The following is a 23,392-nucleotide window of genomic DNA, read 5'->3' on the forward strand; positions in this document are numbered from 1 at the left end:
ATGCCTCAGGGGGGATTAGCTGGCTCAATCAAGTCAAAGCACGGGCAGGTGGATGGACGGGTGGATGGATGGACGGACAGGCCACAGCCAGCCTCATTGGTAACTGGGGGACTGAGTCTTACAGCTGGGGTGTATGTAGTTGATTTATGGAGTGTATATATATGTCTGGAGTGTAGATATGAGAGGTCCTGTCCCCTTCTGCAGCCCCTCCTCAAGTATCCTGGCTGCTGCCTGATTAGTTTGAAGCCACCTGTCCCTGCCTCCTCCCAGCCAGCCTCACGTTCCTCTCGTGCCTTCAAAGCCTCCCAGGCTCCGGGGGAACCCCCCTCAGTCCCACCAGCAGCTGGGCTCAGCTGCTGTCTGCTGTCACAGAGGCCAGGCAGCTGCATAGCCAACCAGTTGTCTCCTCCTTTGGGGACCACTTTGGGGTGTGCCAACCAAGGGGCTTCATTGAGGAGGGAGTTTGGGGTCTCTGCCTGCATCAGGGGAGGCTGCTGAGCACAGGAAAACTCATTCTGTTGGTGGTTTCTGCAGAGCCTGGGGGATCCGGGGGGAGACATGGTGCCCATGGGAGTCAGCATCCCTGGGGGTGACACAGCTTCGAAGCAGGGGGACAGACTCTGCACAGCTGCTCCTTTTATATCCTGACAGTTTCCAGTTTCCCAGTGCCACTGAAAGGAGGGGGAGCAATCCCAGCCCTTCCCTGCTAATCAAAACCAGGCCTGAAATTAGAAAGCAGCTCACATTCGGCCCCCTGCTCATCGTTAGCCAGCCAAATGTCAGAGCTCCTATTTATGGAAAGCAAAAGCCCTCCTTTTCCATGGAGGAGTAGCAGAGGGGAAACCTGACCAGTGTCCTTGCCATGGGAGGACAAGCGTAGCTTTGGTGGTCTTTAAATTGCCCTCAACGCTCCCCAGAACCATTTTTTGCTTGTCTGAGCTTGTTTGATCTCTTTTCTTTGCCTTTCTCTCTGGAAGGTGTAAAACACCATGAGCAGAAGAGCTGTGCCAGCACATCCAGCAGCTGGGGTAAAACTATCCCAATGTTTATCCCTGGAGGACCCATCTGCTCTTCAGGCACAGTAAATCATCCCACCTCATGGTTCAATTGTCCAGCATGGTTGCTGGAGGAAACTCAGCAAGGATGAGGCATCCAGCTATCCCCTCTTACTGGAGAAGAGTGGTATGGAGCCAGCTCACTCCTAGGCTGGACTTTGACCTGCCCAGGCTGGGCCTTTTTTGCTGCAGCTGGCACTGGCTAGATCCTGCCTGCAACGCTGAGCTATTGATTTGCTTTTGGCTTCATCAGGCTGGACTAAATGCTTCTGCCTTCCCCATCCCTCCCTCAATGCTTCCCTTTCCCATCGCTGTCCCTCTTCCAGCCAGCCCTGTGTCCAAGCAGCAAGAAATTGGGGAAGTGTTTTCATCCCCATGAATGCAGACGGTTACGTAAGAATAATTGGGATAAATGAGCTTATTTATCACAGCCCCATTCCCTTTTAGCAGGGTCCAGGGTGATTGCTGGGCTCGGTTATGTAAAAGCCTTCACAGAGCATCTCATTGTCCGGTGGCAGCCACACGGGATGTAGGAGCTGCTGATGGAGAGGAGCTGGGGTTGGATGAAGAGGGGATGGGTTGCTTGGCTGGATGAGATGAGAGGAAGTCAGGAGGTGGGGGGGTTCTTCCTCCATTTGTTGAGGAAGGAAAATCTGTTTCTTCATTCCCCATCCACCTCCCGCATCCTTAAAACGCCAGGTTTTAGGGTCTTTGATGTCTTAACTATAGCCGTGTAGTCTTCCACCAGTCCTTCTCCACTGGGTCGGGGCTGGAAACTTGCCTCCTTCCTCCTCCTCACCCAAGGAGGTGCATATGTGATCTCGGGGTGGGGGGGGGGGGGGGGTAGATCAGATGTGCCCCACCTCCTGGCCTAACCAGGCAGCTATCCAACACCTCTCACCTAGCCTCCAAAACAGATACTCCTTCTTTTCTCTCCTAAACCCTTCTGAGATGCCTCCAGGGGGGATTTAGTTGCCAGCTGAGATTACCTGGTGTGTGATGGTGCTTGGGAGTGGTTGGGGGAAAGAAGAGGAGCTCTGGGGGATGCCAGCCTCTCCCCCAGTGCCAGAGTTCCCTGTCAGCCTATAAGGAAGATGTAGGGACCCAGGGAACATCCCAATTTCAGGAGAAGCTGGGAAACAGGGTGAGCTCTTACAGATCTCCCTGGTGCAGGCACTGGAGAGCTGAGCTAGCACTGGGCAGCATTTCAGATGTCTCTAGAGAAACTGCCCAAGAAGGCAGGAGCCTGGAGAAAAACAGGAAATCCCCAAACCCAAACAAACATGGAAGGAAAAAAATCTGATTTTTGGTTTCTGGTCTAAATTGTTGAAAACCTTGGAATGCCTCAGGGTTTGCTAAGCAGGACATTCCTGCTGTGACCCACTGGGCCTGCCCAGGCACATCAACATGTGCTGTGGTGCCAGCTATGCTGTATTTTGGGGAGAGCAGAGCAGGGGCTTCTTCCAGCTTCTGGCTGGAGCTGCAGAGCCCCTCAGCACTGGATCTCTGGGGAGCTGGAGCATGGAGGTGTTCAAGAAGCAACAGGGCAGGTTACTGGGAGAAAGGGGGATTTAGAGGGAAAGACAGGCTCTGGCTCCAGGAATCCTGGGTTGCATGGCACTGGGAGAGATTGCTGTGTCCTGGTGGCCTCCCTCACTTTATACCAGTTCCCTGGTGTCCTGTGGATACTGATGTGACTGGGCCAACACATGCCATCTGTAACCATGCTCCATGCAGTTGTCTGAGTAGAAAGTGGTGGTGAAAACAATTATGCAGGTCACTGAGAGGCTTGAGGTGACAAGAAGCCATGGTGGTGGGTTGGTGCCAGAAGGGTCCCCACACAGCCTGACCAGGGTTGTGTCTTAGCCCAACTATTGGTTTTTGGCCTTTTCCTGGTGTGAAGGTCTGCAACCTCCAAATGCAGAACCTGATATTGCCCCACAACATCACTCTTCTGGTGCCTCTGCATTCACCCAACCTGTATATCTCACCCCTGTTCCTTTCTGGAGGAAGGGAATGATGTGCAAGCTCAGGTCAGGGTCTCTGCTGTGCTCATTAACCATCCTTCCCCCTTGGTTTCTCTCCTCTGGGATACACAGGCAGCTCTGTCTACTTTTGAACGCAGAAAACATCTTCCATTCCATGGCAGACATACTCCTTCGGGAAGAAGACCTCAAGTTTGCCTCTACCATGGTCCACACCCTGAACACAATCCTGCTGACATCCTCTGAGCTCTTCCAGCTGAGGAACCAACTGAAGGAATTGAAGACCCCGGTATGGGCAGCAGGAGCAAGCTGAGCTGCTGGGCAGGACACAGTGGGGGTGGCAGGCACCTGGGGACATATCTGGCAGGTCCCAGGGTAGCCCCTTAATTCTCCCACCTTTCAGGAGTTGAGTGGGGCTTGGAGGATGTGCCCAATTCTTGCTTTCTCCCCTGGGATGGGAATGTGCTCCCCAAGTCGTTGAGCAGCTGCCACCTTCCTCCCTCCATCCCTACACAGGCCCGGGGACAGGTGACAGTGGGAGCAGGGCTCTGGTCCCTCAGCTGTCCCTGATGGGACCATGCCCACAGCATTTGCCTAGCAGCTGCCACCAGCATTGGCCACATCCAAGCAAGACAGGAGATGGAGGAAGACTTCTCTTTCTTGTGCTGAAGGCCAGTAATGCAGTGGTTTCCCCTTGGGTGGGACAACCACCATCCTCCAGCCCCTCATCTTGTGGTGCCATCCCCCAAACATTTCTGGTTTCCATCTCCTGAGGCTGCTGGGCCCGTAACAGTACCAGATGGACTTGGTGAGTCCAGAAACATCCCTTCAAACGCCAGTGGCACTTGCCATGCAGCAGGCTGGTGTCAGGGTCCTGGGGCTCTCCATGCCACGTCCTTGCTGGTGACTGAACCCCAATGACTCCCTCTGTTCCTAGGAAAGCTGTAACCTCTTCTGCTGCCTGTACCGGTCCTGGTGTCACAACCCCGTGACAACCGTGTCCCTCTGCTTCCTCACCCAGAACTACAAGCATGCCTACGACCTCATCCAGAAATTGTATCCTTTGGGGGTTTTCTGTGAGGCCAGTAGCTGGGCTGGCCCTTTGGTCCCTCTGTGGCCACCAAGGTCACCCTGCAGGCCACCCCAGCCTCCTCCCACATCCCATCATTACCAGGGTGGTGTCCCCACCATGCAAGGGCAGGGCAGCCTGTGCTGGGCGCTCTCCAGCTCCCTTCCCCTTTTGTTGTTCTTCTTTCGTGTGGTGTGAAAAGAGGAAAGCGTGTTCTGGCTGAGCCTTGACCTTCCCCTGCCTGTGAGGGGAGGCTCCTCAGCATCCTCTTCCTCCCAGGAAGACAAAGGCTTTGACCTCCTGGCCTGCAGAGGAGCTGGCAGTGCCTGGCATGATGTGGTTCATGGTGACCTCACCATCTGCCTGCAGCAGAATTACTGTTTTCACATGCCAGCAATGCCAAAGCTCACTAGGTTAGCTTTCCATACCATAAAGCTTAATAACACACTCAGGTTCCCTTCCCAAAATGTTTCTCCTGCAGGTCAGGAGGTAAAAGCAGTCATCCTCACTTGCACCATCTTCTTGCCTGCTCTCTGGCTAGGCAAGCTGCCAGGATTTGGGGCAGTCTGCCATTTCCTCCATCTCTTCCTGCTCCTCCTGTTTCCTTCCACCATCGCCTGGACACCCTACAGAACTTCCAGCCCTGCCTGCATGCAAGTCCTGTCCTGCAGGAGCTGTGGATACAGGGAGCATTTGGCATCACCCGGAGCGAGCCATCTGCTGCCACTGGGCCACCTTTTCCCAAGGTAACATCCTTAACAGCCCCATCCAGTGGGGATCTGGATATCACTGTGGATTTCCTCACCGAGGTGGACAAGCTGGTGCAACTCATTGAGTGCCCCATATTCACATGTAAGGAGGAAAAGCCATGTGGGAAAGGATGGTGCTTGGTGCTCCCCCACCCAGGCACGTCCTCCCCCCTCCCTGCTCCTCCATCACAAGCGGCAGCATGAATAAATAGAGCAGAAGTTATGAGACTTCTTGCTGGGAGCTTTGTCCAGCACTGGAGCTGCCCACCATGGACAAGGGGGGGGCACCTTGCCCCCAGATATAGGCTATGGGAGCAAGTGGTGTTAGCACGAAAGGGATGAGGGAAGGATGGGGAGAGCCTGGATCAGGCTGAACATCTTGGGGGGGGGGGGGGGGTAGGATGTCAGGTGAGGGGAGCCATGTGTGCCAGCCACCCTTGGTGGCATTATGCATGCTGCCAGAGCCCTTAGCAAGAAAAAGGTGGAGTTTTTCTGGAAATAGAGAATTAAGCCATAAAAACACAAAGCTTGCTCTCTCTTCAGCTCTGCCCCCTCAGCAATGTGGGTACTGCAGCCAGGGGCTTGAGGATGTAGCTGAGAGCCAGGATGGTGGCAGGGGCTGTGGCAGGGTGACCAGTGGCCACAGGGATTTCCTGTGATGGCATTTGGCTGCTTCTGGGCTCCTTTTCCCTGAGGGGGGAGCTGGGAACTGAATGTGCTGGGAAATGTCCTGGAAAGGGCTTTTTTTGAAGGGGGACCTGTATAGGTTTAGGGCTGGAGAATATCTAGGGTAAGAGGGTTAAGAGCAGCTAGGCAATAGAGACCTGGGCTGACCGTCAGTCAGGTTCTCTTCCATGGTACCCTGTGTTCATCCTGAAGATTAATTTCCTACCGTGTAAGGCACACACATGTCTGTGGTGGCTTTCCATTGCCCCAGGTTATTCCTTGAGGGTTCCCCATGCACCTTATCCTCCAAATCTCAGGGTAGGTGACAGACCTGAGCTGCATAGAGCAGCATCACTGGCATGGCTCCCTTTGCTGGGGAGTCACCACAGGTGCTAGTGGGAAGTCTGAGGTGAGATGCTGGGGGAGCGATCTCTCACACAGTCCTCTGGCCTGCCCCAGGTGGGACCTTGGCTGTCTGCAGGGCTCCAGAAGACCCTTCCGCCCATAAGCAGCAGGAAGGATAGAGGGGGAGGGTGGTTTCCACCCTGCTGAGCAACACCAAGGCCCAACACATGTAACCATCAGGGTTGAGTGGAGATGATCCCTTCTGCTCAAGAGCATCCCTGGGAGGGTGTCACCCAGCCCTTCTGGTGCGTAATGCTCCAGCGTGGGATTTCTGTTCATTCTGCAGAAGCTGAGGAGCAATCTCATGTTGCAGATATGTGTGCCCTCAGGCAGGCAGCATGGGCAGTGTCAAGCGTGGGCAGTAGCAGGGATGGGAGACTGGGGAGCTGCTGTCCCCTTCCCCAGCTGGCAGCTGGGGGCTGTGGCAAGGGGAGGGGCTTCTGGCCTATGAAGGACACAAAGATTGTGAGTTAATGGAAGAGAAGAGGCTGCATGCAAGTGCCCCTTATGTCAGCTGGCTTGTGGCCTCCCCAGGACCATCAGGGGGGTCAGAAGGAACCTGCTATTGGGGCTGGAGATGAAAAGCATTTTACCTGCCTGCCCATCCTCTTCCTCTCCTCTTCCAGACCTCCGCCTGCAGATGCTGGACGTGAAGAAGAACCCCTACCTGATCAAGGCTCTCTATGGCTTGCTCATGCTGCTGCCCCAGAGCAGCGCCTTCCAGCTCCTCTCTCACCGCCTGCAGTGTGTGCCCAACCCCGAGCTCTTGCAGATGTAAGTGCCATGGGGATGGACCCCCAGCATCAGCACCAAGGTCAGACCAGCTCTGTGTGTCCCCCCCTCCAGCAGCTGAGCATCCCTGTGATCCTGGGCTCCAGCTTTCACCCCCCGGCTCCTTTGCATCCATGGCTGCTCTGTGGCCTGTGGCTGGGGGGGGTTGTGTCTATATTTGGTAACCTTGGGAGGGCTGTGCCTCATCCACAGGCATTTGGCATACAGGATGGAAAATTTCACTTGTGGGGTCGCTATGGAAACGAGCAGAGCCAGGAAGGAGGTTTATGGAGAGAGACTCCAGCAACGCAGAGTGCTCCCAAAGCATCCCCATCACAGCCCAGATAGCATTTGCAGCACCCAAAAGGGAGGCACCTTTTCGTCTCCCTCCCCATAGCTGGCCTTAGGGAAGCCACCAGCAGCGATGTGCAAAGGCAGTATCTCCCTGGGGACCAGCCAAAATCCTCATGCTCTGTGCCCAGGGATGCTGCTACTCAGCTCTTAGGACGCCAGTGGTGGGATTTGCTCTCCATCCCTTAGATAATAAGCTAGAGGGTGTGCATATTAAAGCCGTTGCAAAGCCCTGGGAACAAAAAGATAGGTAGGTTCCTGAATTAACCCCCCACTGCCACAACTCCTTGGCTTTTAACTGCTTCCCTGTGCCGCCTTTTATCCCTCATGGCCTCAGGCGCCGAGTTTGTACTCACCACCCAGCACTGGTTTTTAACTGGAGGGGTGGGGAAGGAGCTTCATGTACTTCTTCCTCCCACTTTTCTCTGCTCCAGCTGCCATCAGTGGGGGTTTTTGAGCAACCAAAGCTGTCAGACGGCCTGAGCATCTGATTAACTCTGACCTACATTCCTTCAAACACTGAAGCCAGCTTTCATAGCAGGCCAGCTCCAGCTGCCCCCTCCCCAAAGGGGACACCAGGGCCTCAAGAGCTGCCTGTCCTCTGTCCATGGGCTCCTCTGTGACCCCTGATGGGCATCTCATGGCTGGTCACCCCCTACCCTTTGTGTTGGGGACAGCTTTTGGGGGTGACCATCCACAGATGGAGCTCCCCAGCGCTCCAGCCGTGGGTGCTCATCCCCAGAGGCTATCCCTGCTGCCACCAGCTCTTCTCTGTGCCATAACACATGGATATTTTTTGCTTGCTTACAAAACCAGGCAGGGAAACTGAGGGTCATGGCTCTGGCATCCTTTCGGACCAGCCTTGCTGTTTTCAGATGGAATGGGTTAGGACAGCATCTGTGTTGGAGTGGTTAAACATCCCCTGAGGGTCCTTTGTCTCCTCTCTCGTGTCCCAGGACCTCTTGGGCTCCATCTCATGCATTTAGGGAAGGGAAATAGGTCTTTGGGAGTGTTCCGTACAGCACCAGCATTACTGGATTGTGCTGGGCTCAGCTTTTTCAGGACAAGCCCTTGGTACTGCCTGGGTGCAGGAACCTCCTACCTCTTCTCACCCTCACACTTCTTCCTCCCCACAGGGACAGCACCAAAGCAACCACTGGCCTCAGGGGGACATCCGTGTCCAACATCAACTACACAGAGCTGCTGCAACACTTTGAGAAGGTCCAAAACAAGCACCTAGAAGCACGACACCAGCGAGCTGGGCGGGCAGAGCAGTTGGACCGGCGGATGGTCCTCTGAGCATCCCTGCCACAGCCACAGGGATGCTCAGAGGGATTGGGGCAGGGACCAGGGGATACAGATCAGGGGACAGGGATACCAGTTGCTGGGCACTGGAGGATATGGTGGGTTTAATGGCAGAGGGAGATGGGCAAGCACTCAGCATGGGGCTGGCTTTCCTACCTGCTGTGTGTGTGGATTATGGGGGACATTCAGGCTGTGCCCAGCTTCTCCCATGAGTGGCACAGGGATGTGGGGATGGGCTGCAGCAGGAGAGGGTCAGGGGAAAGCACCTCATCTCATGCAGTAGGAGGAAACTCCCCTTTGCTTTGCTAATGCCTTCCCTGTGACTGTCAGCTGAGCACCCAGCCTCCTGCCAGCAAGACCAGAGGAAAAGGAAGGGAAGACGGGAGCAAGCCCTGGCCTCTTGCCCTGGAAAGTCAGCACAAGGGGCCACCGGCCACCTCTTGCCAGCCCAACTTCCACCTTCCTGATCCGAGGCAGTGCTGGTGGCTGCTGGCGCATCCTGTGTGTGGCACTTGGTCCCCTTCGTGTATCATGCAGCCTCCCCACCTCCCCAGCTCCTGGCACAGATGACTGCACAGCCTTAACTCCCAGGGAACAGCAGTGACCCCCACTGCACCCAGCCCAAGACTTGATTCATTGTTCCTACATTAAGCTCCCCATGATCAAATAAACGAGCAATGCAGAACTGGGCTCCCCATCATGGATCTGCTCCAACTGGGAGGCATGGAGCATGTTGCTTGACGCTGTGCCCTGGGCTGGCCTAGCCCTGCCATGTTGGCTCGCAAGCAAGCTGGGCTTCTCCACCTTCTCCTCTTCCCAGCAGGAAAAAGAAACCACTGCCGAAATTCTTCCAGGCCATGGTCACGAAACCACAATGTGGTGACAGCATTTTCCTGGCTGCCTTCATGCTGTCTCACAGCACTGAGGGACCGGCACGTGCCAGGATGTTCTGTTTTGGGGGGGGGTGGTGTCACCAGTGCATCCCTGGTGTGTTTCAGTGTCTCACCTGGTCCCAGGGAAAGGGGGGCATTGGTGGAATTTATGGAGTTTTTATGGCTCCTGGCCTGTTTACAGCAGAGCCGGGCTCTGGCAGCGAGTTCTTCAAACAGCCCTGCACCGGCCAGGATAAAGACATTCCTGTCATTCCCAGGAGAGGGCTTTCCAAACCCGGTCAAGGCGGGTTAATTTTAACAGCCAGGCCTTCAGGATGGGTGAGTGGTGGCTTCTGAAGCCCACCAACTGCTCAGGGTGCCGTTGGGGTGTCCCCATGGCGTGGCCCCACCCACTGCCAGCTTGCTGCTGTTGTGGGTCGGGGCTACTGCCGGCCCATTGCTGCTGCCGGGTTCATGGCTGCTGAGCAGCCTCTTTCCATGCTGAGGGATAGGGTTTATGGGGAGAAATTCCAGCCAGCTGCCAGAGTGCAGAGCCATAATCATTTCTGTATGGGTGGCTCTTGACCAGTGCTGGCCAGAGCAGTGTGAGGCTGCCAGGGCATTGCTGGCAGTGGGTTGGGCATTTTTCCAGCTGGAGGAGAAATAGGTGGCTTGGGCTGAGCCTGTAGCCACAGATGAGCATTGTTTCACTGTGAGGTGCAGTGAAGTCTTTCGGAGCTCAGCCTGACACCCCAGTCCCAGGAGGTGTGCTGGCAGGCCACATGTTTCCCACTCCTTGGTGATGGAGTACCCAAGATGTTTCAGAGGTGCCTGTAATCACCCCATTGTGTTAAACTGCAGTGTGCCCCAAGCCATTTGCCCACAGCACACCTGGGCATGTGCCTTCCCCAGGGTAGGGAAGACCGTGGGGGTCAAACGGCCCTTGGCAAGAGCTTGAACAGAGCCCCGAGCATCCCATAGCGGTACTGATGCTCACCCAGGCCCAGCATCCCCAAAGGCACGTCGGGGTTCTCAAGCTCCCCACTCGGCACCCCCGAAAACATCCCTTGGGCTTCCTCTGCTGCCCTGCGAGCAAACCTTGGTGCTGCAGCCCTGCATTGCACCCCGGGCACACCACCCGCAAACATCCCTCGGGGCTCCCCCAGGAGTCCCCCGGAGCACCAGACTCCCGAGCATCCCTCGGACTTCCCTCGAGCATCCACCCCACCCCGTTCCCCGCAGCCTCCGCAACCCCCGGCCCCGCGTCGGGCAGCGCATGTGCCGCCCAGAGCCCGCCCCGCTCCACCCCCGCCGCCACCGCCCCGGGGGCGCCGCTTCGCCGCTCCCTGCTCCCGTTCCGCTCCTGCTCCCGCTCCGCGGCCGCCCGGGGGGTGGCCCAGGGCGGGCGGCGGCCTCGCTCAGCCCCTAGGCGGAGGGCGGCGATGCACCGCGCCGCGCCCCGCCCGGACCCCCCCCCGCAGCCGCCGTTCCGCCCCGCCGCCGCCCGGGTGCGGCCCGCCCCCCGCCGCCGCTGAGCCTGGCCCGCGGTCGCGGCCTCCCCCGGCGGCGCCGCCCGCCCCGGGCTGCCGCAGCGAGATGGAGACGGCTGAGAAGGAGTGCGGAGCCCTCGGCGGCCTCTTCCAAGCCATCATCAATGACATGAAGGTATGGAACTCCCCCCCCTCCTCCGCCGCCCCGTTCCGTGACAACGCTCCCCCCGCGCCCCCCAACGCCTTCCCCCGGGCTCTGCAGCACCGAGCTGGGGGTCGCGGAGCAGGGTTGGACATCGGAGCCCCACAGCAGCCACACATCGGGTGTCGGAGCCTGGCTCTGGGTGTTCTGGAGCCCTACGTCAGCCCCACACTGGGCATCCGCGCCCCACAGTGGGCATCGGAGCCCGTGCTGAGGACCGCAGCCCCACATCAGCCCCGTGTCCATCACCGGGTATCAGAGCGCCGTGCTGGGAATGGCAGCCCCTCATCAGCCTTGTATCCATTATCGGGTGTTTGAGCCCCACATTGGGTGTCAGGCCAGAGCCCCACATCAGCCCCATACTGAGCATCGGGGCCTTGCCCTCGGCATCAGGCCCCATGCTGGGCACTGCAGCCGCGTATCCGTCCCTGCATACCAAAGCCTCATGTTGGGAATCTCGACTCTGTATCCGTCCCTGGGTATGGGGCTGCTGTGTCGGCTATCAGACCAGACGCTGCTGCCCCATGCCGGGTACTGCTGCCCTACATCAGGCATTGTGTTGTTCCTGCTCCCCAGCTTGGATTCCTGCAGGACCCACTGGGGTTTGCACCAGTGGAACAAAAAGGTCCCTTGGCTGCTCCATCTCCTTTCCCACCCGGGGAGGGGATGTCGCCTCCAACCTCCGTGGGAGCAGGATGGGGCCGGGTTTCAAGAGAGCCTTTTTTTTGTTTATTTTTCATGTCCAAAAGGAAAATAAATAATAAATGCAAGGCGGGGGGGGGGGGGGGGGGAGGGATTTTTGCCTGGGGGATGAGCTGGGAGGAGAGACCAGCAGGGTTTCATCGGGGGGGGGGGGGAGGGGGGGGGCTGAAATTCATACTGCCAGCCCCAGCAGTGGGGTATGGCCCCAGTCATTTTGGGGGATGCAAAAGCTCTCTTCCATCTCCTCCTCTTCCTCTCTTCTCGATGCAGCCCAGTCCAGACAATGCTGTCATTGCCAAAGCAGAGGAGGGGGGGGATGATAAAAAACATTAAAGCCTCACTGAGAAGGAGATTAACCCCTTAGAGGGACAGCCGTGGCTCCACAGGGCTGGACCATGGATCAGGGCTGGGAGAAAAGCCCTTGAGAGAGGAAGTCCTGCCTCACCCTGGGTTGCTGGTGGGCAAGGTGCTGGGGTACTCAGCCCCTCCAAATGCCTTCATCCCACATGAGCCCCACAGTGCCAGGGGGGAGCAGAGGAAGCCCGTGCCTCAGTTTCCCCATTCTCCTGCTGGGGCTGTGGAGGGGATGAGCCTACCTGGAGCTGTTGCCAGTGTCATGCAGTGACGTGCCCGGCCCCATTGGGATGTGGTTGGGTGGTTGTGCCACGAGCCCCTAACTGGCATGCCAGAGGAAACCAGGCTGGATTCATTTCCACACCATTTGTAGGTGGGCAAGATGAAAGAAAAGCAATGAAAAAGAATAAAAACGCTTAGGTGCCACTGGCTGAGTGCTGGTGGCAACTAGGGGTACACTGTCTCCATCTCGCAGCCACATGTGTGCCCTGGTACAGGCGCTGTGGGATGGGGAAGAACCCCCTACCTAAAGAGCTGATGTCACTGAGCAGCATGTTGAGATTCCGTGGTCGGTCCTGTTGCACTGGACACGAGGGCAAAGGGACCTTATTTTGATGGCCAGTGGCTTTTTCAGCACCTGTTGGCCTGCGCTGGGGATGGCTCAGGCAGAGAAGCTGGGTGGCGCTCCCCAAGCTGCCTTAGTTCTTGTCACTCTTCCAGCAAGCTTAGCATCCTTTTGTGACCTTGGCATGACCTTGTCCCTGTTGTCCTCATCCCCATCCTCCTCCCACTCAACATCACAGGGTACTGGGGATATCACAACCTGTACCTGCATTAGGGGTGACCCTCCGCTCACCCTGCCCAGGATGGCCAGGGGCTGGTGGCCCTGGAATGGTGGCAGTCCTGGGGACTCACAGCTGAGCCAGGCACTGCCACAAGTGGCACATGAAGTGACTTCTTCAGCCCCCTTCTTCACTGACTCATGAGGAAATGTTTTTTTTTTTGTGGTCCCCAAAAACCAAGCCTGAGCTGGTCCCATGCCCCTTTTGATGCACTCTGTTCCGGTGGTGCCCCCAAGCTGGGCTCATGGGGGTGTGTGGTCACCCACATCCTGCAAAGCCAGCTCTGGTGGCTGCACCAAGGACTTTTGAAGTCCCCACCACGGTCATCAGGTGGTGGCACTGGGGAGAAACCAGGATGGTGGCACTGCCATGACAGCACCAGGACTGACCTCGCTAGGATGGCAGCACCAGCGTGGCTTTGGCCAGATGGTGGCTCCAGGACAGACCTCACTGGGATGGCAACACTAGGACATGACTCGCCGGGATGGCATCAGGATGGCCTCAGTGGGATGTTGGCACCAGGACTGGCACTGGGATGGCATCGCCAAGACAGCACCAGGATTAACCTCACCAGAACCACACTGACTGGCCTCACTAGGATGATGGCACTGTGGTGGCCTCTCCATATGGCAGCACCAGGATTAGCCTTGCTGGGATGGCACTGGAGCTGGCTTTACAGGGACTGGCCTCACTGGGATGGCACCAGGATGGTCTTGCTGGGGCTAGCATCTCCAAGACACTGCTGGGATTGATCTTACTGGGACTGGCCTCGCTGGGACAGCATGGAGATGGCCTTGCTGAGATGGTGGCAGTGGACAGTCCTGGGATGGCCTTGCCACAAAGGCACTGGGACTGGTCTTGCTGGGGTGGCCTCACAGTGATGGCATTAGGATGGCCTAGCCAGGATTGCCACACCGGGACAGCACTAGGGTGGGCTCCCCAGCACCTGTGACCTGTTCCCACAAAACTGCCCATTCAGGGGGACCCCAGAGCTCCCCTCCTGCCCCATTGGTCCTCATGAGCTCAGGGTGCCAGGGACTGGGGCTACCGACTGTGGGGCTTGAGCCCTCCCTGATGGTTATTGTGGCCATCACTGCTTTGGGTGAGGCCAAGGTGCTGGAGGGCTCTGCTCTGGGCCTGGCCAGGGTCTCAGATCTTGCCTGTGTACCAGCTCCTGTCCTCCCCCCAAATTTCCAAACCCATAAGCTGCCTTGACCCTTTTGAGGAACAGATCACCCAAAATCCTGAGGTCTCCGTGGTCTCCACAATGTTCATGGCCAGACTGGAAAGGGAAGAGCACAGAAAGGGAAAAGGGTTGTGCTCAGCCTTTATTAGCCATCAGAGAAGCTACACCTAGCCAGGCACAGCCCATCTCTCTGTAATGGTGAAGGTAAAGAGGTTCAGGAGGGCAAGAGGCTCCAACTCCCACTGTCACCTTCCCTCCTTGCAGAGCTCCTACCCCATCTGGGAGGACTTCAATTCGAAGGCCACCAAGCTGCACTCCCAGCTCAGGTAAGTGACTGCGGAGGACACAGGACACGGAGTCCCCCCATCCCTATGGGCATGTCTTGATGTGCCCAGCGCCTGCTGAGCTCCCCCCTCGCTCTCTCCTCCCAGGACCACAGTGCTGGCCGCAGTTGCCTTCCTGGATGCCTTCCAGAAAGTGGCTGACATGGCCACCAACACCCGAGGTAGGGTCCTCCTGCCATGGGGTGGGTGTCCACCAGCTTGGCTGGACAGGGGGATGCGTGAGGAGTGTCCCCCATAGGGGGTCCCCTGCCCATGTGGGTTGGGTGTGCTTCAAGCAGCAGCTCCACTATCCATGGAGACATGTCCAGCCTGTCTCCATATGAGGAGGAGCACCCTCTAGGAAGCAGGGTGGAAAGGATGGGCTGCAGCTGAATCTGGCCCATGGGCGATTTAGCTGTATCTTCTAGTGGGACTGATTTGCTTGGGGAGATTTGGGGTGGCACAGTGCCACGCCATGGTCCCCTGCACCCCTCTCTGCCCCTTGGGGTTGCACCCAGGACTGGGCCACGCTTCTGGTGTCCCTTTGTCACCAGGTGGGTTGGGGGGATGGTTCTGGCTGCTCCAGGGGGCTCCAGGGAAGGGGAGTTTTAGGGAGGGAGATGTAGGAGCCCACTGCTTCAGGGAGAAACCCCAGCCCACCAGGGAGGTGATGTGAAGAGCTGAGGATGCAGGCAGGCCCCCATGCTCTATGGGGTGGGGGGCTGGACCCCTGCGCCCTCTCCAGGTGAGTGCTGACAATGAGGAGCCACTTCCCACCGTTTGGCTTCTGCCAAGCAGATGGTCCCGGGCTGGTTTGCAGACTGGCGGCATCCAGGCCATCTGGAGCTGTGCGAGGAGGAGGAGGAGGAGGCAGCAGCTTGAGCTGGGATCAGCTTTGCCTCCAAACCCACTAGCCTACTGCACTGGGGCGATTAGGGCTCCCCAGCTCCCTTCCAGCCCAGGCACTGACAGCAAGGGGGAGACACAGTGGGGGATACTGGGGACAGTGTCATGGAGCCACCCTGTAGTGCTGCACTGGGTGGTGGCATCTCTGGGACATCCCTGCTATTTTTGGAGGTGTAGGAGGCAGAGCGTTGGCGTGGGGAAACTGAGGCAGGGCTGGAAGCCTCACATGCGATGGGCAGCACGTGGAAGAATCGGATTAGGAGCAGCAGGAGCTGGGATAAGAGCATTAAGACCTGGCTTAGAACATCCCAGCACACGAGAGGGCCCTTAGCCCGTGGGCTTCCCTATTCCCGTAGACTCGGGGGTGCCCAAAACTGCAAAGGATGGGACATATCTCTGGAGGTTTTCGGGGGCAGAGAAAGGCAAAACACCACTCCTCTATTTGCGCCCACGGGTTTGGATTGCAGCTTTTCCTGGGATTTGGCAGCAGCACTGCCACCATGTGGCCATCCTTCGGCTCAGGGTTAACAGCGGTTTCACCTGAAAGGGATGCTCCTGCGTTCAGTCGCTAGCAAATATCCCTCCCGGGGAGCCCTGATTCCCTCTTTATCTGTTCTGGATAGTGCCTGGAGGTGAGAAACACGGCTGGGTGCTGCCACTGAGCTGGGGACAGAAGCTGATCCCAGAGCTGTTTGCTCCCAGCCAGTTTCTCATTCCATGTCTGGCAGTGGTACCTTCCCCTCTACCTTCCCTGACTCCCCCAGTGCCAAATTTGAGACAAACCAGGAAAAACCAGGAGCAGGTTTTCATTTCAAAGCTGCTGGATGGGATATTTCATTTCATTTATTGGATGTTGATTTTTTGATTTAGTGGATTATGAGGGGGAAAGCAAGCCATCCCCAACCCAAAGTGTCCCCAGAGCCCAGTGTATCCCAGCACTGGTCATCCCCACTGCAAGCCACCCTGCTCCCAGTATTAAAGCTGGTCTGTGACTGGTGTGGGGGTCTCCCCTGCCCCTCATCAGCGGTGTTTCGGTCCTCCCAGGTGCCACGAGGGACATTGGCTCCGCGCTGACCCGCATGTGCATGCGGCACCGCAGCATCGAGGCCAAGCTCCGGCAGTTCACCAAGTAAGCGGGCCCAGGGCGTGGGTGACATGAGTTGGCCAGGCTCAGCCCTCCCTCAGGACATGCTGGATGCTGGCTGGACCTGGAACAGGGGGCACAGTTCCCCCTCTCCAGCTCCAGTGCTCTTCCACACTCTCTGCTTCTCTCTCTCTGCTCCAGCGCCCTCATGGAGAGCCTGATAAACCCATTGCAGGACAGGATTGAGGACTGGAAGAAAACTGCCAACCAGCTGGACAAGGACCACGCGAAAGGTAGGACCCATGCTGGTGGGGGGCTGTCTGGTCAGCAAGGGGGTTCCCCTCTGACAGCCCCCCTGTGCCCACAGAATACAAGCGAGCCCGCCACGAGATCAAGAAGAAATCCTCCGACACCCTCAAGCTCCAGAAAAAGGCTCGCAAAGGTGAGGGGGGCCTCCTGGGGTGGGAGTACCCCCACCAGCCCCTCCACAACACCCAAGGCCAGGGTGGGCATCCCAGATGCAGCACCCTGGCTGCCAGCTGGGGGTGGGCACTAAGGGGTCCTGCTGTCCCCCCTGCAGAACAGGGGGTGCTGGCATGGCCGGGGGGGTTGGGGGAGAGATGGGGGCCCTTGGCCTCTTTTCACACATTTTCTCTGTCTCCTCTCTTCCCTCCCCTCCACATCCTTCCTGTAGAGCTACTTGGTAAGTGAACCGTTGCCCCCCTGTTCCGGCCCCCTCTCTGCTTCCTCGTCTGCTCCCCGCATTGGTGTCCTTGGGGCCGGGTCTGCTTCCATCCCTCCATCCATCTATCTGTCCCACCATCCACTCCCTGTGCTCCCCCTGCCCTGCTTTTAGCTTAGCTTGCTGCCCACATCCCAGAGTGATGCCAGCCCACTGTGGTGGCACCTCAGCAGGTCCCCTGGTTTCAAGCACCAGGGAACGGGACAGGGTGACAGAGGAGCCTCCCCCTGGGGCTACCATGGAGTGAGGGTGCTCCTGAACCCTCCTGGGATATGGGCACAAGGGGACCTGTGGCACCCACTGGGATGTGAGGATGGGGTGATGTCTCCTAGCTGGGCCTGGGGGTGTCCTTCGCTTGGACATGGGGCCCCCAGCAGGTTGGGGGGTGCCAGACGAGCCCAGCGTTGATGGTACCACATCTCGCAGGGAAGGGGGACCTGCAGCCCCAGCTGGACAACGCACTGCAGGATGTCAATGACATGTACCTGCTATTGGAGGAGACAGAGAAGCAGGCGGTGCGCAAAGCCCTCATTGAGGAGCGGGGTCGCTTCTGCACCTTCATCACCTTGCTGCAGCCTGTGGTGGTGAGCACAGGGGTACAGGAGGGGCTGGTTGGGGGTGTTACTGCCCAGTGGGTGCTGAAGCTCTCCCTTGTCTGGCCACAGAATGGGGAGCTCACCATGCTGGGAGAGATCACCCATCTGCAGGGTATCATTGAGGACCTGGTGGTGCTCACCGCCGAGCCCCACAAGCTGCCCCCTGCCAGCGAGCAGGTCAGTGTGGGGAGACGGGGGGACAGTGAGGAGGGAGCATCTTTGAGAGGCTTAAACCCCATCCTTCCTGCAGGTGATCAAGGACTTGAAGGGCTCTGACTACAGCTGGTCCTACCAGACCCCCCCATCCTCACCCAGCAGCTCCAGCTCCCGCAAGTCCAGCATGTGCAGGTATGGTGGGGCAGGCTCCAGCCCGCTTCGTTAACCCCAGAGGGGTAATGATGCTTATGGCCTTTGGGGATGTTCATGAAGTGCATATCCACCTCCATGTGTCTATCTGTCCAAAGTGGAGGAATGTGGGTGTGGTGTCGTGACTGTGGGGCATCCATTCCCTGGGTTTTGGGGATGATGTGAGCTGAGCAGGGAGGGTCCAGAAGCAAACGTGTCACCTTTGCCAGCTGTGCCCTGCCACTGGGGAACCCCAGAAGAGAAATGGATGCCCCATGAGGACCCTGTGCCTCAGTTTCCCCAGGTTGGGTGGGGGGCAGTGTGCTGGGTTTGCTGCTGGGGAACCCCGCCACTTCCGAACCTCTGTCTTAAATTCTCTTTTCCTTCCTTTGTGCTCTGCACTGGCATATCCCTGACCTCGCGGTGCTCTCCCAGCAGCGTTAGCAGTGCTAAGGGTGGCGTGGCATGGCCCGGTGGGGCTCAGACCTGCTCACCCAGTTCCACCTATCGCTACCGCAGCCTGGCGCAGCCGCCCACAGCCACCACCCGCCTCTCCAGCGTCTCCTCCCACGACTCTGGCTTCATCTCCCAGGATGCTGCTTACTCCAAACCACCTTCCCCCATGCCCTCAGACATCACCAGCCAGGTACGGGAGGGGGGTCAGAGCTGCCCACCCCTGTGCCTCCGTTTTCCTTTCTGCTGGGTGCAGTACAAGGGGCCGGTGCGGAGGTAATGGGACCCCAGGCATGTTTCCAGCTGCACTGGCATCACAGGAGATTAATACTGGGAATATCAGAGATGCTTGCCCTGCTTAGGGATGCAACAGACCACACTGCAGAGAAACCCCGTCTGTGACCCAACCCCCAGGGATGGTGCACAGGTATTCCCCGAGGGGGCAGGGTATTTCCCTCTCTCCCCAGCCCCATAATACCCAGTTTCTGCCAGTCCCCCATCAGGCAGCATGGAGCAAAGCTTCCCATCATCCTGCATCCTCCCCAGTGCCAAGGATACTCCAGGGCCCCCCAGCACCCTTGGGAACTGCAAATCCCTGGTGCTAGCTGTGCCGCCTGGCTGCCTTGCACTGCCAGCATTGCCTGCCTGCTCTAACCTGGCATCTTCAACCTGGCAAGATTTCCTGGGGATACCAAAATGACCACTGGCTCCATGGAGCTTGGCGTGAGCTGGAGCTGAGCATCCCAGCCTTGCTGCTGGGTCAGATCATGCTCTGCTGCCATAGGGGAGGTGGCCTTGGCTGGGGAAGCTGTGGGTGCTTCTCTAACCTGGGCCATGGCTCTGGCTGTGCTTCCTAACCACCTCTTCTCTCCCACTCTGTTCACCGCTTGGCACACAGAAGTCCTCCAGTTCAGCATCCTCAGAGGCCTCTGAAACCTGCCAGTCAGTCAGCGAGTGCAGCTCTCCCACCTCGGTTAGTTCTTGCTCCACCACACCTTGTGGGGTTCAGTCTCCAGATCCCCCCCGTGGGGCAGAGCATCCTGGGCAGCACGCGTGGCTTGGGGGGACACATTGGTGTATGCCCCTTCCCGCCCTGCCCCACTTTTGGTTCCCAGTCCCAGTTTCACCAGCATCACCCCATGCCTTGGCTGTTGCAGGACTGGTCCAAGGCTAGCCCCTATGACCAGCCGGTGGTCCCAACGCTACAGCGGCGCAAGGACCGCGTGGAGCACCTGCGGGAAGCCGAGATGGGCTTACCCACCAGTGGGTACCCTGGCGTTGTTAGTGAGGATGCTCCCAGACCCCGGATGTCCCCAGCTACCATTGCTGCCAAGGTACCTGCTCCATTGGGGACAGCACAGAGGCAGTGGCCTTTTGGGGAGCTCCCAAGAGAGAAACCAGGATGCTGATGGTGTCCCCTTGTCCCCACAGCATGGGGAGGAGGTGTCCCCTGCTGCAAGTGACCTGGCCATGGTCTTGACACGGGGGTTGAGCCTGGAGCACCAGAAGAGCAGCCGGGACTCGCTGCAGTACTCCAGTGGCTACAGCACACAGACCACAACCCCGTCCTGCTCTGAAGACACCATCCCTTCCCAAGGTATCCAGCAAGGGGCACCCAGGGCCACCCAAAATGGCACCCAGAGAGGGGAAGGGGACAGCACATGGTTTGGTGATCCTGGGGTACATCTGTGTGTGCTGGGTGTCATAGCATCAGGCTGGGTCACATCACACAGGGGCTGGTGAGTGAAGATTTAATGGAGGGGGGAGGGTGAGGTTCAGTGTGTGGCACAAGCATCATGCTACACCATAACTGCAGTTTCACCTGGTTATTTGGGTGTCAATTGGGTCTTGATGGCTACAGTTGTGCCAAGCAGTGCAGTAACAGGTAGTATCACAGCAGGGTGATGGTTTGTGGTGACGTGTTTCTGCCCAGCATTTGAGTACAGGTGGAGACGGTGGCAGATGGTGGGTGATGGCAGTGGAGGTGACAGTTGGAATCAAGTAACCACAGGGATCGGGTGGCATGGTGATGGCTGATCCAGTTGTGGGCATGTGGTGGTTGGCTGTGATTATGTTGTGATGGCAGCGGTTGGGGTGGTTGTGATGGTGATGGTTGGGTTTGACTACAGCCATGTCGTGGAGATAGTTGAGGCCAGTTGTGATGATCATGGCTGTTTGTGACCATGTTAGGATGACAGCAGCAGGAGCTGGTTGCGATTGCACTGCGATGGTGACAGTTGGGTTTGGTTGTGATCTCAGTGCAGATGATTGGGTTTGATTGTGGTTGCCCTGAGCTGGTGATGGTTGGGTTTGATGCTGATGATGGTTGGGTTTGATGGTTGTTGCCCTGCAATGCTGATGGTTTGATGGTCAGCATGTTGTGCCAGCAGTGGCTGGGACAAAAGCAGTGATTGTGTTGCAATTCATGGCAGTCGAGTTTGGTTGTGGTTGTGTTGAGATGTTGGTAGTTGGGACTGGCTGTGATTGCATTGTGAAGACGGTGGTTGGGCTTGGCAGTGCCACCACCCACCTGGCCACACTGGCCACGCTGCCTCGTCCCCAGGCTCTGACTACGACTGCTACTCAGTGAACGGCGATGTGGAGTGTGATCCCCAGAGCGACTTTGACAAATCCTCCACCATCCCTCGCAACAGCAACATCGCCCAGAACTATCGGCGGATGATCCAGACCAAGCGTCCTGCCTCCACTGCCGGGCTGCCCAGCGGCACCAACCTCCCAGCCGGCACCACCCCAGGGGTGGCCACCATCCGCCGCACACCCTCCACCAAACCCTCTGTCCGGCGTACCCTCTCCAACGCTGGCCCCATCCCCATTCGACCCCCTATTGTCCCTGTGAAGACCCCCATGGTGCCCGACTCCCCTGGCTACACCGGCCCCACACGGGTGGGCAGCGAAGAGTGCGTCTTCTACACCAATGACCCCTCGCTGAACCCCCTGGATTTTGCCAAAGCATCACCCAAGAGGCTGAGCCTTCCCAACACCGCCTGGGGCGGTGGGGCCATGGAGATCTCTGTCTACCCCGGGGCTGGCCAGCACCTCTCTGCTGAGGAAGAGGAGGACCAACAGTTGGCTGCCAACCGGCACAGCTTGGTGGAGAAGATTGGCGAGCTGGTGGCTGGTGCACATGCCCTGGGTGAAGGCCAGTTCCCCTTCCCCACTGCCCTCGCAGGGTCCGGCCCCAGCGAGGAGACCCCTGCACCGCCCCCAGCAGCCTCCATGGACCCCCCGGCTGAAGACATGCTGGTCGCCATCCGGCGCGGGGTCCGTCTCCGCAGGACCATCACCAACGACCGGTCAGCCCCACGGATATCGTGATGATGTGCCCACAGAGGCCGATGGACCCCCCTGGGGCACCCGCTGTGCCTCCCGGGACACCCCCATTGGCACCTGCTGCCCCTCCTCACCGCCCTGCTTCCTGCTCCTCTGTCTCTTCCTTCCTTCCCCTCAGCCCTTTCCTTTCTTTGCATTTTCCTTTGCTTGTTCACTCTTGGGCTCTTTTCTGACTTTTTCTCATTTTCTTTTATCTTCTTTATTTTTTCTTCCTTTCTCTTTGTCTCTTTTTTTCCTCTTTTGCTCTTTTTCTGTTCTTTTCTCTTTTCCTCCTTTCTTCTCTTCCTCTTCTTCTTCTCCCCTTCTTTTTTTCTTCTTCTCCTCTTCTCTCTTTCCTCTTCCTCTCTCTCTCCCCTTCCTCTCCCCTTCCTCTCCCCTTCCTCTCCCCTTCCTCTCTCTCTCCCCTTCCTCTCTCTCTCTCCTTCCTCTCTCTCTCTCCTTCTCTCTCTCTCTCTCCCCTTCCTCTCTCTCTCCTCTTCCTCTCTCTCTCCTTCCTCTCTCTCCTTCCTCTCTCTCTCCCCTTCCTTTCTCTCTCCCCTTCCTCTCCCCTTCCTCTCCCCTTCCTCTCCCCCTCTTTCTTCTTTTCCTCCTCTTTGTCTTCTCTTCTTTTTCCTCTTCCTTTCCTCTTTTTTTCTCCTCTTTTTTTCCTCCTTTTTTTCCTATTTGTTCCCTTTTCCTCTCCTTCATTTTTCCCTTTTGCCCTCTCTTTTCCTTTTATCCTCTCTCTTTTTCTCTCCTCTCCCTATTTTCTTCCCTTCCCTCCCAGGACACAGGCGGGTGCCCCAGCCCCCGGGCCACTGGGGCCACGGCAGGAGCAGCACCAGGAGCAGGGGGCTTGTCCCTGTCCCAGTCCCATTTTGAGGGGGCAGAAGCAGCAGGGAGGGGGCTGAGGGGGGATGTGTGAAAGGGTAGGGGGACAGTGGAGGATAGGCACTACAGCCCCTCCAATTTGGAGGGACACCAGGACACAGCTGAAGATGCCAAACCTCCTCTTTCCCCCCCCCAGAGATCACTGGGGACCCCCCCCAAACCCTCTCCCTCTCCCTCAGCACCCACAGACCCTTTGCAGGGTCTTGCTGAGGGAGCTCTGGGGGGCAGGGGGGGTTCACCCAGACCCCCCCCAAAGCAAAGCAGCTGGAGGAAAGCACAACTCCCCCCCAGGCCCCGCTGTACATAGTCCCTGACACCCCGCTGTCTGTCGCATCGCAGGCCCCTTTTCCCTCCCTTAGGAATATCTATTTAGTTCCCACACACACACCCCTTCTCCTGCCCAGAACCGCTGATGCCAAGTGAGAAATGTTTGGGTTTGGGGGAGGGCGGAAGGGAAGTCTCTTGTTTTGTACAAGAAAACACAATTCCTTGGAAAGATAAAAAAACAACCTGTCTTTTGACTGAAGTAACTTTTCTGGTGCTGTTGTTAACTTCGTCCTTTCTCTTTTTCTTTTTTTTTTTTTTAATTTATTTCCCCTCTGTGTTCCTGCCTCTGCTGCCACTTCCCCTTTCCCCATCCCTCTTACAGGTTTCTTTCTCTTTCTTTCATTCCCTCTTTTCTTTTAGTTGGGGATTTTTTTGTGGTAATTTCCCTCTT

At 57.6% G+C, this 23,392-nt stretch overlaps 2 protein-coding genes across 13 annotated transcripts in view; both read left to right on the forward strand.

Moving 5' to 3' along the window:
• VAC14 (VAC14 component of PIKFYVE complex) overlaps positions 1–9,041 on the forward strand; it is a 62,857-nt gene extending 53,816 nt beyond the window's left edge. For all 4 annotated transcript variants that reach the window (XM_057415208.1, XM_057415211.1, XM_057415212.1 and 1 more), the window contains 5 exons: positions 3,155–3,329; positions 3,978–4,096; positions 4,882–4,961; positions 6,556–6,703; positions 8,188–9,041. In XM_057415208.1, coding sequence (XP_057271191.1) covers positions 3,155–3,329; positions 3,978–4,096; positions 4,882–4,961; positions 6,556–6,703; positions 8,188–8,350 — 685 coding nt within the window. In that variant the 3' untranslated portion in view covers positions 8,351–9,041. The remainder of the gene's footprint in view (positions 1–3,154; positions 3,330–3,977; positions 4,097–4,881; positions 4,962–6,555; positions 6,704–8,187) is intronic.
• Positions 9,042–10,727: 1,686 nt separating this feature from the next.
• Positions 10,728–21,972, forward strand: MTSS2 (MTSS I-BAR domain containing 2). 9 transcript variants are annotated; one of them, XM_057415171.1, is made up of 15 exons: positions 10,734–10,893; positions 14,269–14,330; positions 14,436–14,509; positions 16,278–16,362; positions 16,519–16,610; positions 16,685–16,759; positions 17,012–17,020; positions 17,486–17,643; positions 17,725–17,832; positions 17,906–18,003; positions 18,436–18,646; positions 19,352–19,426; positions 19,611–19,787; positions 19,885–20,050; positions 21,017–21,972. In XM_057415171.1, exons 1-15 carry the CDS (start codon positions 10,825–10,827, stop codon positions 21,787–21,789), a joined length of 2,232 nt encoding a protein of 743 aa, XP_057271154.1. In that variant the 5' UTR covers positions 10,734–10,824; the 3' UTR covers positions 21,790–21,972. The 9 variants fall into 9 exon arrangements, with proteins under 9 accessions (XP_057271160.1, XP_057271152.1, XP_057271153.1 ...); XM_057415177.1 differs by having other exon boundaries at positions 10,728–10,893; positions 16,685–17,020; positions 19,885–20,133; positions 21,017–21,180; XM_057415169.1 differs by having other exon boundaries at positions 10,732–10,893; positions 16,685–17,020; positions 18,439–18,646.
• The last annotated feature ends 1,420 nt before the right edge of the window (positions 21,973–23,392 follow it).

The sequence above is a fragment of the Pezoporus wallicus genome, unplaced genomic scaffold, assembly GCF_028554395.1.
Source record: "Pezoporus wallicus isolate ANWC-B61680 ecotype Strahan unplaced genomic scaffold, APGP_CSIRO_Pwel_v1 contig_7896, whole genome shotgun sequence".
NCBI classification, from domain to species: Eukaryota; Metazoa; Chordata; class Aves; order Psittaciformes; family Psittacidae; genus Pezoporus; species Pezoporus wallicus.